At 35.8% G+C, this 16038-nt stretch overlaps 2 protein-coding genes across 3 annotated transcripts; one reads left to right on the top strand and one right to left on the bottom strand.

Moving 5' to 3' along the window:
* Positions 1-1811: 1811 nt before the first annotated feature.
* LOC127803130 (stress enhanced protein 2, chloroplastic) lies at positions 1812-2942 on the bottom strand. Of its 2 annotated transcripts, XR_008023456.1 has the most exons (3): positions 2562-2942; positions 2145-2467; positions 1812-1914 (listed from the first exon to the last, which is right to left on the bottom strand). XR_008023456.1 is itself a non-coding variant. In XM_052339167.1 (2 exons), exons 1-2 carry the CDS (start codon positions 2862-2864, stop codon positions 2198-2200), a joined length of 573 nt encoding a protein of 190 aa, XP_052195127.1. In that variant the 5' UTR covers positions 2865-2942; the 3' UTR covers positions 1812-2197. The 2 variants fall into 2 exon arrangements, 1 of the variants encoding a protein (XP_052195127.1); XM_052339167.1 differs by having other exon boundaries at positions 1812-2467.
* Positions 2943-11353: 8411 nt separating this feature from the next.
* On the top strand, positions 11354-14733 carry LOC127804384 (uncharacterized). The gene is made up of 3 exons (XM_052341244.1): positions 11354-13365; positions 13458-13769; positions 14238-14733. The coding sequence occupies exons 1-3, from the start codon at positions 11354-11356 to the stop codon at positions 14731-14733; spliced, it is 2820 nt and encodes a 939-aa protein (XP_052197204.1).
* The last annotated feature ends 1305 nt before the right edge of the window (positions 14734-16038 follow it).

The raw sequence follows: 16038 nt of genomic DNA on the forward strand, positions 1-16038 counted from the left end.
GGTAGTTTATGAATTATTTTATTCTACTTTTATTTCAAGATTTGAAGCATTAATGAAGTTATGAACTTATTCTAATTAATAAATTTGTTTGTAATTTTATATTTTGCAAAAATATTTAAAAGTTAGATGTTGATCGAATAGAATTGAAACTGAACCGAAACTGGTCCGATGCGACGGATTGATCATGATTTGATTTTATATATGTAATGGTTCGGTTACGATTTTTATTTTTTCGGAACCATTAAAAATGATTGAATTACTAGATTTTTATAAAATCAGATAAATCCGAATCATTAACGCCCCTAAAAGGTTTAATGGGGGAATCAAAAGAGGAAAACAAATTGCAGATATCATTTTCGCAAGCACCTAATACTAAACACATGGCGATTGCTTTGGGAAGAAAGCAAGATCCAGGGGGGTTCCTCCATGAAGAAAGGAGTCTAATTAAGGAGACATGTTGCTTGCACCAGTATTAATTAATGCTAGAAATGAAGAATATAAACTGATTAAAGAAATTAGGGAAATAAGGGCTTACCACGATTTGAATAGGATTTATATCCAAAACATTCCTCATATGTGTGTGTTTCTATTCTAGGCCAGCACAATTTTTATGGTTGTGGAATTTGGCTAACTGTTGGGACATAAGTGGAATTAAAGTCTCCTTGTAAAAGTGTTTCTCTCTTTGGCTAAGAAATGCTCCTTGAATGAGATGAGAAATGCCACTTGTACCGAAACGGAATTAGAGAAAGATTTATCAAAAATAAAATATTAATTTTTTTATTGCTCAAATTTTACTCACTCAGTCTCCCTCTCTCACCCTCAACCTTGAGAGAAGAATACGACACCGCAGTCGCCGTGACCTCTATTAGTGCTGCTCGTATTATTGTTGCCCACACCTCGCTAGTCTCAATCTTGAGAGAGAATGGCGCCACCGTTGTCGTCTATCTTCTCCTCTACCAATGTTGCTTACACCGCCCGTCATTGCTCCCCCCTCTCGCACTATCGTCATCCTTCCCTTTGCCACTTGCACAGTCGTCGCCCCCACCACCGCCCCCTTCCACACTATCACTTGGACCACCATCGCCCCCGCCCCCCCTCTTTCCCACCACCTCCACCGTTGCCCGTACTCGCCAGCCACCAAAACCCTCCACCGCCACCCGTATCTACTGCCATCACACCGTCGCTCGGACTGCCACCGTTGGCCCCTCATTGTCGCTGCACCACACCATTTATATATACATTTATAAATATTTTGATCTCTTTGTGTGTACATACATACACTTGAGGGAGGGATGACAACGGTGCAAGCGAGGGGGAGGGGAATGAGCGACAACCGGTGGTGCAAGTGGCATTGGTGAGGGAGACGATGGGCGATTACGGTGGCATCATTCTCTCTCAAGGTCAAAGAAGAGAGGGAGAGTATTAGTGAAGTTTGGGCAATAGTGGGTGAGTTAGTGAGCAAGTGAGAGAGAGAAAGAGAGAGATTGGGAGGGAGAGAGAGAGTGTGAAAATGAAATTGGGAGAAAAAAGTAATTCAAAACTAAATTATTATTTTCGATAACCCCTTCTCTAAAACTCTCTACAAATAGCATTACTTTTTTCTTTTGCCACCTGCCACGCAACGCAGCCAAACCTGCTCAAGTTGCATCAGATCGGAGGAAGGAATAATAGATTTAGAAATATTTTGGGATTAATACTAATTTGAGAAATTTAAAAAATAATAATATTATTATTTTAATCAAACACCAATGTCAATTTGGAAAGTTTCAGAATTGGACAAATGTGCATCATGCGATTAGGATTGGGCAATATACTTGAACCCAGCTCAATTTCATTAGAGTGTACACAAAAGAAATTTGTATACAAGCCAACCCTCGAACTGCACATATGCCCATGAGATATGAGCACTCCTACCTATCAGCAACATCCAAGGTATATACCAATTACCAAACAAATCTTAAATTGGATGCTTAAATTTGATTCACTACTCTGTCGTCCTTGTTATAGTCTTTATTTTATCATAGGCTTCATTGCAACGCGCCATCATATTCATCTGTATACTTTCTTAATTACGCGGGCCTAATTAGTAACTTAATTCAAAGATTAATCTGCAAAATGGTAGCACAAAGCAAGGTTTTCGATACCTTTCTGGCCACGACGTCTTGAATTCGTGATCTTCTCTCTTCTCTATGCGGCCTCAAATCTCATCGGACCAATCGGTTAGTTCGCTCTCATAGAACAAGCCATCAATAATCTGGTCAATCAACGCATCGATCAAACTGCTGCATCTGGTGGAGAAAATTCGCCCCACTCTGTTTCGCGCGTACGAAAACCAAGCAAAGGTCGCCGCGCAGGCCACGGCCGCGAAGCACACGCCCGCCGTCTCGGCGATCCCTTGCAAGTCCATCTTGCTGAACACCGAGCTCCCCGTCACCACCTCCCGCGTCACCGTCGCCGCAAACACAATCTGCACAAAAGTACTTATTGTTTCATGAATCGGTCCAGATCTGACAGAGGATCAATGAATTCCATCGATTCCGTATCGGACAGTACGTACGTACCATGGCGAGGCGGCCGGAGATGGTCTCGATGTCCTGGCTCTTCCTGGAGCTCTCGATGTAGTCCGACAGCGTCGCGAAGAACGGAGAAGCTTCGTCGTCGCGTCCGTCCTTTCTAGGCTTGATCACGCCGGCGCGGTCGGATCCGTACGATCGGAGAGTGCAGAGGCGAGGCTGCAAGACGATCTTCACGTTATCCTTGGTCGTCGGCAACAGCTCGGAGCCCCTGACTCTCTGAACAGGGAGGGAGACCGCCGGTTTAGTGGACTTGAGCTCGCAGAACACCGGCCGGACGGCCGTCGCCATGAGGAAAAGAAGGATCGAGAATCTGGAGCAGTACAGTTTGAGCGTGGACGTGGGGGCGGTGGCGGTGGCGGGGGCGGGGGCGGGGGCGGGTATTGTTTAAAGCGTTCGTTGGCGTTTGCGGTGGACGAGGGGCAAACGTCTACCAAAAGTTTGTTGGGGAATGGGCATGGGTCCCACCGGAGACGTGGCGCTCCAATTCTTCGCTAACGTGTTTATCGAACCCCATCTAACCGTCACCTCGAAAAGAAGATGTCTTATATGACTTTGATTCCTCTAAGGTGTCATTATTCGTTAGTTTATTAAAATATTAATAGTTATATATTAAAATTTATTTAAAATATCTTAAAATTTACTAAACTTCAAATGAATTTAATTTAAAAACTCATTAAAATCTTTAAACTTTATTTGTATAGACGATCACTAAAACTCATATATGGCATTTATACATATATATATATAGTGATTTTCTAAGAAAAAAATTGTTTCCTCTTAGCCAAAGAAATGGTTGGAGGCGAACTTGCAATAGCAAAAGACAGGATCCAGTGATCGGAGCGTCGGAATGTTTGCAGATCCCTCAATGAACTGATCGTTGGAGCCCATCATTCGTTGCTACAGGTCTGCCACCGTCCATTTGGCCAAAAAGAAACAAAAATAGTTCACTCACAATTTGATAGAAGAATGGATGGGCGATTGTTGCTTGAATGCTCGACCCTTTGGTTTTTTTCTATTGCACAATTTTAATAGGTACTCTACAATAAGCTTAGGGTGTAAGATTAGAATAAGTATGAAAAATTTAAAATTTAAAGTAGGTAAATTATGATTAGGAAAAAAAAATACAAGTACAAAGAAATGGACAAATAGTGGCACAAGATAGTATAGGTAAAAGGGAGGCATGGCTCGTCATGGATCTAACATTCCATGCTTGTGTGGCATCGCACCCTCTAAAGGATGAGGGGTAAATCTAATTTTATCTCTTAATTAAGCAATTATATTAAAATACACAAATGAGCATTTGGATATCAACTCGTATTAGCACTTGCAACAATATATCAACAACATATTAGAGACCACTTTTGTTATATGATTGCATTTTGAACTTGGGAAAGTTAGGGTTTGACACAAATTGTTACGACCTTGGAATCACTCCAAGCGAACCATGTTGGCACTTAGCTTACAAACACTCTTTTGGTGAAAACTCAATCAACCTATCTCTGAAAATTGTTCGTGCCTTTGAATCCTCATGTCACTAGAACGACCACCACAAGCAAACTCAAGAAAACAAAAGCAAACAAGAGAGCTTATAGAGAAAACTTTGTTAAGAATAGAATGAATTAATACAACTAAGAGAGACCACTTATTTATAACCTTTAGGCTAGCATACAAAAGATTAGGAAGCCCTTACTAATCCTTATCTACAACCCTACAATGTGCACCTTCAATCCATCTTCACCAATTAGATAACTCTAAAACTTTTTGAAACTTTCACCACAAACTTCCATGCAACACATCTTATCACGTTACCCTATGTGACGATTCCTTAGAAGGGTCATCTCACATTATGCCATGTCATTCACCTAATCACTTCTATCTAGCTAGTTAATTACGTCCTTGCAATATGCCCATTTGCACATCTTTGACGTGTCCCAATTATCATAATGCCCTTGTGTCCCAATCATTTGGATCATCAATAAAACAAACCATCATCACCACATGCGGCTTGCATGGTAGAGCCTCCATGCCTCGATCATATGACAAAGCTTTCTATTCAGTGGGGTAGAACATCCCCCCTCATTAATGTGACGATATCCTTATTACTTATTGATAATGTCCAATTAACTCCTTGAATTACCACTACCTTCTCATAAGACTTGGTTACCACTAAAGATGCCTTATGTCAATCATTCACACCAAGTATTTATGATCTCTATAGTAGGGCTTCACTAAACTAACATGAAATACCAAATGGATCTTCAAGAAAGAAGGCAACACAAAATGATAGGAAAACCTACCCATAACAACTCCTTCATAACAACTTATATGAACCTTCATACTTCTTGATCCACTTCTTGTGAATCTTCTGATAGACTTAAACTAGAAGGGTATCACCTTAACCATCTACGCATGTTGACAATCTAAAATTGTACAAAAACATCTTTTGATTTGCCTATTTCTTCATCCATTTAGCTAACTTTTTACAAGTTGTAGGAAAATTATGTCATATATAATAACCAAGATAATCTCGTTGGTTGGCGCGAATGAAGTGTTGCAAATAACACTCCAATAAGCTATACACCAACAATGTCTAGTCATTTGTATAAAGGTGTAAGGTTGTGGAGAAATGTAGCTTTGAGCTAAGGAGCTTGAATAACTCTATTCGCAATCTGTTAGTGAATTAGGTATCTTGATCGCTAACAATGATTTTTTATAGTCCTTAGTATTCACCACATGGCTAAAAAATAATTGGGTTGTCTTCTCTACTTTATAATCTAATGTTGTTGGGATAAAAGTACCATACTTAGAAAATTGATCCACCACAATGAGAATTAATCTACACCCCTTAACCTTAAGCAATGCTAAGATAAAATCCAAAGAGACATTCTCCTAAGATCGGTGTAGAATGAGTAGTGGCTCCAACAATCCACCTAGGAACCATTGCTCCCATTTGTATTCTTGGCACACAAGACATGTCTTCACATACAACACTTTGCCTTTTATCTAGGTTTAGTAGTATGATTTTTCTAAAAGAGCTCAAGTTTGCCGCTAACTAGGATGGCTAGCCACTAGATGTCATGACACTCTTATGAGGTACCTTTGTAGGCTACCTATTTTAGAACACATGTCTCTTGGTGTAGTGTATGTTATCATTTTCCCAAAAATCATGTCATCTTCTTTTGTTGAGATAAGTCTAACAAAACTTGACTATTGAGTCCTAGTTCATGCCTTCTCGAATGTTCGCCATGATCTCCTCATAAACCAAGTTGATGGGAGCCAATTTTACCTTTCAACTCGGTGAATCTACTATGATGTTGGTGCGACTTGGTTTATACTCCAAGTTATAATTGAGCTCAATTAGAAAATCTTATTACTTGGTCTACTTGAGGGATAACTTCTTCTATGTTTGAAAGTAACTGATGTTTACATGATCAGTTTAGGATTCACAAGTGTATCCCAACAAATAGTGTTGTTACACCTACAATTAATGTATTATTGTTGTCATCTCCTTATTTTAAATAGTATAATTCCTTTTAAGTTCATTCAACTTTAGGCTTTTAAAGGCAATGGAGTATTTGTTTGTTGGTAATGTGCCCCTAATATTAGATTTAGATGATATCTAAATGGGTAATTTTTAACATATCCTTGTATTTAATAAATGGAGATTTTATCTTCATTCATGACTCTTTAATTTTGTATGAATAAGTCTTTAAATTTCTTGTTGGAGATCTTATTCTTAAGTTATTAAAAATATAATGATGAGATTCTTCAATACAAGAAATTTCAAATTGTTCCTAGTCCTTAACTTCCTTGAATGAGGACTTTGAGCTAGTGTGTATGGATTAGTATGGCATTTTACTACTTTGATTAGTATGAGATACTAACGATAAAAGGTGATAGTCACATACCACAAACCATGGGATGCTTATAGTAAATGAGTGAATGGTTGTTGGTTGAACAATACACCGAACGTGATGTTGATAACAAATTATATGGTTGAGAGGATTAATAATTTGTTATTAGTTGCGATTGTATAATTGATCCTCTGACTTGAAGTAACATACACTACAAAAAAACGGGTTTATTGCGGCGGTTTTTTTGCGGCGGTTTTCAAAACCGCCGCAAAACATGAAATTTTGCGGCGGTTTTACAACCGCCGCAAAATAGGTTTTTTGCGGCGTTTTATCCTACATTTTGCGGCGGTTTTGAAAAATCGTCGCCAAATTAATTAATTTAAAATAAAAAATTAAATTTAGCGGCGGTTTTCTCAAAACCGCCGCCAAATTTATTAATAAAAAAATTTAAAAAAATTGAATTTAGCGGCGGTTTTTCAAAACCGCCGCTAAATTCCTTAATAATAAAATTGAAAATTAAAATTTGCGGCGGTTTTAAATAACCGCCGCAAAATTTAGAAATTAAAAAATAAAAAATTAAATTTAACGGCGGTTTTATCAAAACCGCCGCCAAATTCATTAATAAAAAAATTCTAAAAAAAGTGAATTTAGCAGCGGTTTGAAAAAACCGGCGCTAAATTCCTTAATAATAAAATTAAAAAGTAAAATTTGCGGCGATTTTAAATAACCGCCGCAAAATTTAGAAATTAAAAAATAAAAAATTAAATTTAGCGGCGATTTTATCAAAACCGCCACCAAATTCATTAATAAAAAATTTTAAAAAAATTGAATTTAGCGGCGGTTTGAAAAAACCGCCGCTAAATTTAGAAATTAAAAAATAAAAAAATAAATTTAGCGGCGGTTTGGTCAGAAACCGCCGCCAAATTCAGAAATTAAAAAAATCAAAAAATAAATTTCAAAAAAATTAATAATTTAAAATTAAAATTAAATTAAATTTTGCAATATAATCTAAATTTTTTAATTTTTTAATCAACTAATTTATTTAATTTAATTCAATTAAATAATTAAATTAAATAATTTATTTATTTTAAATTTATCAATTAAATAATATATAAAATGTAAATTTATCAGTTAATTTATCAATTAATTTTTTTCCCTCTCAAATTTATAAAATGTAAAATTTTAAAATATTAATTTTTTATCTATAAATATAGAAATTAAATTCTAAATATATAAATTATTATATTTCATGTTCATAAAATATAAAAAAAAATATATATACATGTAAACTAATTTATATAAAAATTTATAAATTAAAATATATATTAAATGTATAATAATTAATTATTTGTAATAGTTATCAAATATATACAAAAAAAATGAGAGGAGAGAGAGAAAGGGGCGTTTTCATATTTTAAAAAAGAAGTTAGTATATGAATTATATTTTTTTAATGGGAAAAAGTATATTAAAACTGAATTGAATAATATTTAGAGAATATATATATAAATACTATTCTTATATTGAAAAGATGATATAAATATTTTTAGATTGATGATAGAGTCAAGAAAAACACATCAAATTTCAAAAAACTTGTTATATCACATAATTTTATAATAACTTTTTGAATTAAAAATAACAATACATCTAATATGATCAGAATGTACATTTCTCTATATAATATACAAGAATCTCTATATATATAGTATACATCAAACATGACTTTGATTAATAATATATTTAGTATTATCTTTATCTATATTGTGTGTTGATTAATCAATAAATGCAATGCATTGTGTTGTGTTTGATTAATTAAGCATTACAATGTTTGATTAATCATAAATATATATGAATTAATTTAAATTCATATGGTCGAGACATGAAGTTTAAAAAAACACCAACAGTGTCAATGGTTGAGATCAAACGACAACATATTTTCTCCCCGAAACCATCCCATCCCCCATCACCTCACAAGTATCATAACCACTATCAGAGAGACAGGTGGCGAGATAGACAGCCGGTCACTTCCCCAAATCCATGGCATGGTCACTTCCTTTTCGATTTTTTCTTTTAACTCCCTCTTTATTTCAAATGTCTCTTGTCACAACCATAGCCACAACCACTGAGTTCTTTGTAGTCAACGCTCAGATGGCTTGCAATAGTGTAAGTTTTAAAAAACTTAATTGGGCTTAATCCAAAAGAACTTGACCAGGCTTAATCCGTGAATTAAGTTTTACACTCTTTTAATAAATTTTTAATCTTTTTTTCACATAATGTCTAATATGAATTAAGTTTTACACATAATTAAATTTAATATTTTTATATTATTTAAAAATATAAATTAGTCAACAATATTAATTTTTTATATTAAATTATGTATATTAAATATAATTACTTTAAATGTCACAGTTAAATAATTAATTAAAAAATAAAATAAATTACTTAACTAAAAATACCAAATTCCCTCCCCCAATTTCCCATTACCCGCCTGCGCCAAGGCACCCCAAATTCTCAAATTCCCTCCCCCAATTTTACTCTCTCTCTGCAAACCCTTCTCGATCTCTGTCTCTCCTTCTCCCTCGCGTCGCTAGCCCTCGCCCCCTCGCTCGCTCTCACCCTCCCCTCGCTCGAGGTCGCCCTCGGCCGCTCGCCCACCGTGGCTAGCCCTCGGACCCTCGCTCGCTCTTGCCCTCTCCTCGCTCGAGCTCGCCCTAGGTAGCTCGGCCGTCGTCGCTAGCCCTCGGCCCCTCGCTCGCCGTCGCTCGCGCTCGCCCTCGGTCCCTCGCTCGCAGTCGATTGTGCTCACCCTCGGCCCCTCGCCTGCCGTCGCTTGCGCTCGCTCTCACCTCTCGCAGTTCCTCAGGTTAGTTCGATTTTAATATAAGAGAGAAGATCTTGGTATATTAATTGATTGTCTTTTACGAGTCCCGGTATTTGTTATTGAGACGTGCCTAATTTTGTCCCTGCAAAAACTAAACGAGGATGTTTAGTAAAATCATCAAATCCATCGATCTACAGATGATTAATGATAGTATAAAATAAACATGGTTTACCCTATATAATAATTATACCGATGATTAGGTTCTCACTTAAGCTCAGTACCTCTCACTCAAGTGGCCGTCCAACTGTCTTGCTCTTGTATTTTATGTCCATTTGATGTGGACCTGGTGTTGTTTGGATATGGCCTGCAGATTATACCCACCCACACACAAATATGTATGTTTGTCTTTTCTTAAGTTGTCATTGTTTTAGGATGTCAAATTCATTTTCAAAATGGTGTTTGTTGAATATGAAAGGAAATGTGAGAAACACAGTTAAGGTAATTAGGATAAATGAAAAGAGAAACACAGTTAACTCTATGATGATTGGGAGCGCCCCCCCCCCCCCACTTTGGTAAAGAACGGCTGTGAAATTATGGTAAAAAGAACGGCTGTGAATAAATTAGGAACTTGATCACCTATAATAATTAAAAAATATATATATGAAGCTTTTTTTTTTTTTTTTAATCTATCGATCCCCTTTCAGATATCATGGCATAAGAAATGCTATAAGTACTGCATGGCTTGCCACTCTGTAAAGAAGCCAAATTTCAATTACTTTGTTTAACTATGCCAGAGTACAAAGGCATTGATATCTATTGCCCAGCTCTCTACTGTTTGTGATGCATACATGACTAAATTTTGCATTAATATCATTATGAAGAAATGTAGAAACATAAAAGCGTACCTCATCTTCTACTGGAATTTGCCAGCTATCTTTCCATACAAATTAATTAAAGCATATTTGTGTGTGTCTGTGTGTGTATACCTTGTTATATTAGATATATATACTTCATCTTATATAAATATATTTCCCCTCTAAATATATGTGCAGAAAGAATGGAAAATTTACTTCCTAATTAATGCCATATTAATTCCTTATAAAAAATTATTTTAACTTATTTTCCATCTTGTAATTTTGAATTTAAAATTAAACATCGAATCAGACATTTGATCAGATACACATAAAATGTTTCCATACACAGAAAATGTTTGATCTGAATTAAGTTATAGAAATGAACCTAATGAGCATTATCGATGCATAATTAATCAGTCTATGCAAATTAACTTTAGGGATTGTATGAATTCTGGAAGTGAAAGGGGACTTTAGTTAATTGATCACTGGAAATGTTTTCCCTCCAAAAAACATTAACAAGCAGACAATGCGCCGATAAAATAGATTTGGAATGTTGCAGCAGCAGAACCAGAAACATTTTTTGTTCAAGCACATGCACTTTGATGACAATGCAATTGCTGCACACACACACACACACATATAATTAAAGTTGTGAGTATATTATATACGCTTAGTAGCACGACTGTAATGATCTTTATTAACAAAAAGTTACGCACAAAAAGGTAATCCTTAGGCATAAACTAATATTTGATTCAAAACTTAATTTGCGTATTTAAATAGTGTCTTATAGAGTGACAATAATTAGGGTCTCTATTGGAAAATTGTTGTAGTTTTTAAATGCCTTTTATGTATGAAGTACGCATCTTAAAACTAATATGGATGTAATGTTTTGCATATTGAGGTGTAGATTAGAGAAGCAGAATACAAGCTACAAGCTCTGTTTTAGCTGCATGGATAAGTCTTGGATTACAAAGCCACGAAATACACATGAATTTCAGGAAGGGGTGCAAGGATTTTTGGAATTTGCCTTTGCCCATCGGTCTGTTGAAGGCAAAATCAAATGTCCTTGTCCTGATTGTGTTTTTAGAAATTGGGAGACCAGAGCAATGGTGTATGATCATTTGATTTGTAGAGGGTTTCCAACCACATACACTACTTGGTTTTGGCATGGGGAGTCAACTACAGGGGAAACTTCTAATAGCACACCCTCGATACAAAATCCCTTATACACTCATGATCCAATACACAATATGATCAACGATGCTTTTGGGATATCTAGGGACCATGTGAATGTAGAAGCCTGGACCTCGCATCAACCAGTACATGAAGGTGAAGAAAGGATGCCAGAATTGAATCAAGGACCTAATGAGGAAGCTAAGGCATTTTACGATCTAGTTAGGGATGGAAATCAAGCATTGTATGAAGGATGTACGAAGTACTCGAAATTATCATTCCTAGTAAAACTATATCACATCAAGTGCTTGTGCGGATTGAGTAACAAAGCAATGTCTATGATTTTAGAATTGTTAAAAGATGCCTTCGAACATGCAAAGATTCCTGATTCTTTTTATGAGGCGAAGAAATTAATTACCAAGCTTGGTCTTAATTACAGTCAAATACATGCATGTCCAAATGATTGTATGTTGTATTGGGGAGAAGATGAAAGTAGGGAGACATGCAAAGTATGTAACACGTCAAGATGGAAACAAAGTAGGAAAGGTAACCCGACGAACATGTCTAGTGGGGGCAAGAAAAGAAAAAAGAAACCTGTCAAAGTTTTACGGTACTTTCCACTTAAACCACGTTTGCAAAGGTTATTTATGTCTTCTAAAACTGCTGAACATATGAGGTGGCATTCTGTGGATAGTAACAAAGATGGCTTGATGAGGCACCCGAGAGACTCTGAGGCGTGGAAGAGATTCGATGAAACACACATTGAATTCGCATCAGATCCACGGAATGTTAGGCTTGGGTTAGCTAGTGATGGCTTCAATCCTTTCAGAACTTTGAGTACCAACTATAGCATTTGGCCTGTGATTCTTATACCGTACAACTTACCCCCTTGGATGTGTATGAAGCAGACTTCCTTCATCCTTTCAATGATCATTCCGGGAAAGCAAATGCCAGGGAATGATATCGATGTTTACTTACAACCCTTGATTAAAGACTTGAAGGATTTGTGGGATGGTGGTGTGGAAACATTTGACGCTTCACTCAATCAAATGTTTAATATGCGCGCTGCATTGATGTGGACAATTAGCGATTTTCCTGGGCTTGGTAATTTATCTGGGTGGAACACACACACTGGTTCAGCTTGTCCAACTTGTAATTTTGACACTGTTGCCCATCGTCTACCTCATAGTAGAAAGTGGAGTTTTATGGGTCATCGTCGATTTTTAGAGCCAAATCATAGATTCAGGTTTAACCGTGTTCACTTTGATGGTAATACAGAGTTTAGGAATCCACCAGTGGCACTATCAGGTTCAGAGATATTCAAGCAGTTGGAAAATATTCATGTTACATTTGGGAAAGGGATGGAGGTTGAAGATAACAGAAAAAGAACTCACCGAAAAAATACTATAGAAAGTGGTTGTCAACAATGGAGAAAGAAAAGTATATTTTTCCAACTTCCTTATTGGGAGTACAACTTGTTGCGCCATAACCTTGATGTTATGCACATTGAGAAGAATGTGTGTGATAATGTCTTGTACACCATTCTCAATGAAAGTGGAAAAACAAAAGATAATCTCAATGCTCGAAAAGACTTGAAAGAGATGGGCGTAAGAAGTGATCTTTGGCCAAATGAAAATGGACAATATCGACCTACTTTATTTACAATGTCAAATGCCCAAAAAGATGTATTCCTTACAACTTTGAAGAATGTTTTAGTGCCTGATGGTTACTCAAGTAACATTGCTAGGTGTATTGATCTAAAGCATCGGAAGATATTTGGTTTGAAAAGTCATGATTCACATATTCTTTTGGAGCAACTGCTACCAATATCAATTAGAAATGTGTTGCCTAACCAAGTGTCTGCCGTTTTAGTTGATTTGTGCTCAATATTTAGGCAAATATGTGGCAAGGTGTTGAATCCTCTAGACTTTGACAAGCTCCAACGTCGAGTCATTCTCACACAATGCCATATGGAAATGCTTTTTCCACCTGGGTTCTTTACAGTCATGGTTCATTTGGTTGTGCATTTAGTGAATGAACTGAAGCTTGGAGGCCCAGTACATTATCGATGGATGTATCCTATAGAAAGGTAAATATTCTATATATCGTAATTGCTATTTGCCATTGGATTTGCAGGTATATATGTATAACACTATTTTCTAATTGTGTTTTTTACTTTAGATACTTGGGACATTTGAAGTCCTATGTACGTAACAGGGCACAACCAGAAGGTTCCATTGCTGAAGGTTATTTGGCTGAAGAATGTTTGACCTTTTGTTCAAGATACTTGGAGGGCATTGAGACAAGATTCAACCAGCTTGGACGTGTTGATGATCAAACGACAAACAATGAATCGTCTCAAGTTTCAATGTTTTTTACTGAAATAGGGAAATCAGTTGGGAGTACTTCATATTTCAACCTTACCCATATTGAGAAACGACAAGCACACAGATATGTGTTGATGAATTCAGAACTAGTCGATCGGTTTGTGAAGTGAGTTCGTACATAAAAGATATATAATTTATCAAAATCCCTTATTTTCCTATCTTGTTGCGTTAATGACTTAATTTTATATAGGGAATTTAGAGAGATAACCAAGAGAAGGCTCAGGAATCGAACACGATCAACTATAGAGATTGAAAGAACAGTACATCGGGAATTCGTTGATTGGTTCTCTAAGCGTGTAGGTTTACCATTGATATATTTTATTAAGAACAATATTTCAATCATGAAAAATTGTACTTATCGATTTCCTTTTGTTTCATTTTAGATTATGAATGATGAAAATGAATCCCATTCAGATGATCTTAAGTTCCTTGCACAAGGGCCACTTCAACGTGCCAGACGATTTAGTGCATATAATGTCAATGGATTCAAATTTCGAACTATGGAACGAGAACATAGCTTGAAAACTCAAAACAGTGGAGTTTTTGTGATTTCTGGAACAAGAAGTCATTCTAGAATCAGTGACAACAACCCAGTTAATGGAGATGTTAATTATTATGGAAAATTGGTAGATATAATCGAGCTTAATTACTATGGTCGATTCAGGATTATTCTATTCAAGTGTAAATGGGCCAATACCATAACTGATAGAGGGATCAAACAAGATGCTTTGCAGTTTACTTTAGTGAATTTCTCTCGATTGATACATACTGGTGAACGTGAAGAAGATGAACCTTATATTGAAGCTTCACAAGCACAACAAGTGTACTATGTTGAAGATGTTGTAGAAAAGGATTGGAGTGCTGTTGTACATTTAAAACCAAGAGATTTGTATGATATGGGTGAAGACACTGAAGAGACATTCTATGAGAACGAGCCATATCAAACACAAGACTTAGGGTTATTTTTTCCTAATGATACTGGAATTCTGTCACTTGCAAGAGGACAAATAGATGATGATCCAATGCCTAATGTTGAAAATGTTGATGATGAGGATGACGAGGATATGTAATTCTATGGATTTAATTAATGCAAATGTAGAATATTATATTACATTTTACTTTGGTTATTATATTGTTGTTAGCATTTTTTTATTTTGCCTTTCATTTTGTTTTGCTTTATCTATACGTGCATGTTTTTATCATTTATAAAAAGTTGCAGCCATGATTAGGAAGAAACGTCTAAGAGGTACCAATAGAGAAGTGGTAACAACAATATAATAAGCAAATACAACATAAAGGTTTAAGATTTTTTTTTCACCATCACCTCACATGTCTTACTAGAAGGGTTTAGACTAATTAGACAATAAATACATAACCGCTTAGGACACAAACAGAGCTATTTTCATGGCAGTTGGTCAATGTAGACTAGGAAGAAGTAGCACATTCGAATACAAGCTAACCTAATGAAACCTTACATGTTCAAACTGTTGAGGATGTTTTCTTGTGACTGCATTTGAAGGATAAGCAATGCAGTCAAGACTTTCTTTCATCTGTAATTACTAATTAGCAATCTTGGATTCATATATATGTTGTGTAAGTGTGGGCTCTGTTTTCCATTAATTTCATCCAGAACAGTTCCAAATTGTGATCATAAGGATTGAACTTGTGTTCTTCTCTTGATTACTTGCTGGACTTCAATTTATGGCATTTCACTAATAACGTTGTTTACCTATGAGAAATGGTAAAAGATATTGTTTGGAAATAATATAGTTAATTTTGTTTGATGTGCTATTACATAGAACCATGTGCACCAGGTAAACATACAAAAATATTTATGACTTTGTCTCAAGAAATTTGAACCCTAGTTGTAGAGGACATAGTAGCAGTACTTGGTAGGGTAATTTTCATATCAGAGTGTAGCTAGTATTTCATGGGCCACCAAGAGGTACTGTAGCCATCCATTGCATGTTCTGTAGTTTATCTTAGATTTACTGTGCTCACACGTACCACAAACATACATGTTCAAACTCAAAAGAGATAGTCCAAATGACACGAGATTTGATTTAAAAGAGATTATCCCTACTTTAATGAGACCTCTTTGTCCCAAGGGGCTTACAGATAGCTAGGTTGCTCTTTATAACATTATTATTATTCAAATTTAAGATAAAAGGAGGTTAATGATTTTATTATACTTTAAGAAATAGTCAAATTATGATTAGTGATTTAGTTTAAAAAAACACTTTTAAAATCATGTAATCATCTAACGGTCATTACACACTCTTAAATGTAGAAAATTATATTGCATTTTACGTTGCTTATTAAATTAGTCGAGTGCTTTGACATAATGGTTATCTTACAAGTCTGAAAAGAAAGAC

Source organism: Diospyros lotus, chromosome 6 (genome assembly GCF_014633365.1).
Source record: "Diospyros lotus cultivar Yz01 chromosome 6, ASM1463336v1, whole genome shotgun sequence".
Classification (NCBI taxonomy): domain Eukaryota; kingdom Viridiplantae; phylum Streptophyta; class Magnoliopsida; order Ericales; family Ebenaceae; genus Diospyros; species Diospyros lotus.

Coding starts and splice junctions, on each gene's coding strand:
- LOC127803130 (XM_052339167.1), bottom strand. CDS start 2,864: ATGGCGACGGCCGTCCGGCCGGTGTTCTGCGAGCTCAAGTCCACTAAA. Junction 2,468..2,561: donor TCTCCGGCCGCCTCGCCATG/GTACGTACGTAC, acceptor ACTTTTGTGCAG/ATTGTGTTTGCGGCGACGGT.
- LOC127804384 (XM_052341244.1), top strand. CDS start 11,354: ATGATCAACGATGCTTTTGGGATATCTAGGGACCATGTGAATGTAGAA. Junction 13,366..13,457: donor TGGATGTATCCTATAGAAAG/GTAAATATTCTA, acceptor TTTTTACTTTAG/ATACTTGGGACATTTGAAGT. Junction 13,770..14,237: donor CTAGTCGATCGGTTTGTGAA/GTGAGTTCGTAC, acceptor AAGTCATTCTAG/AATCAGTGACAACAACCCAG.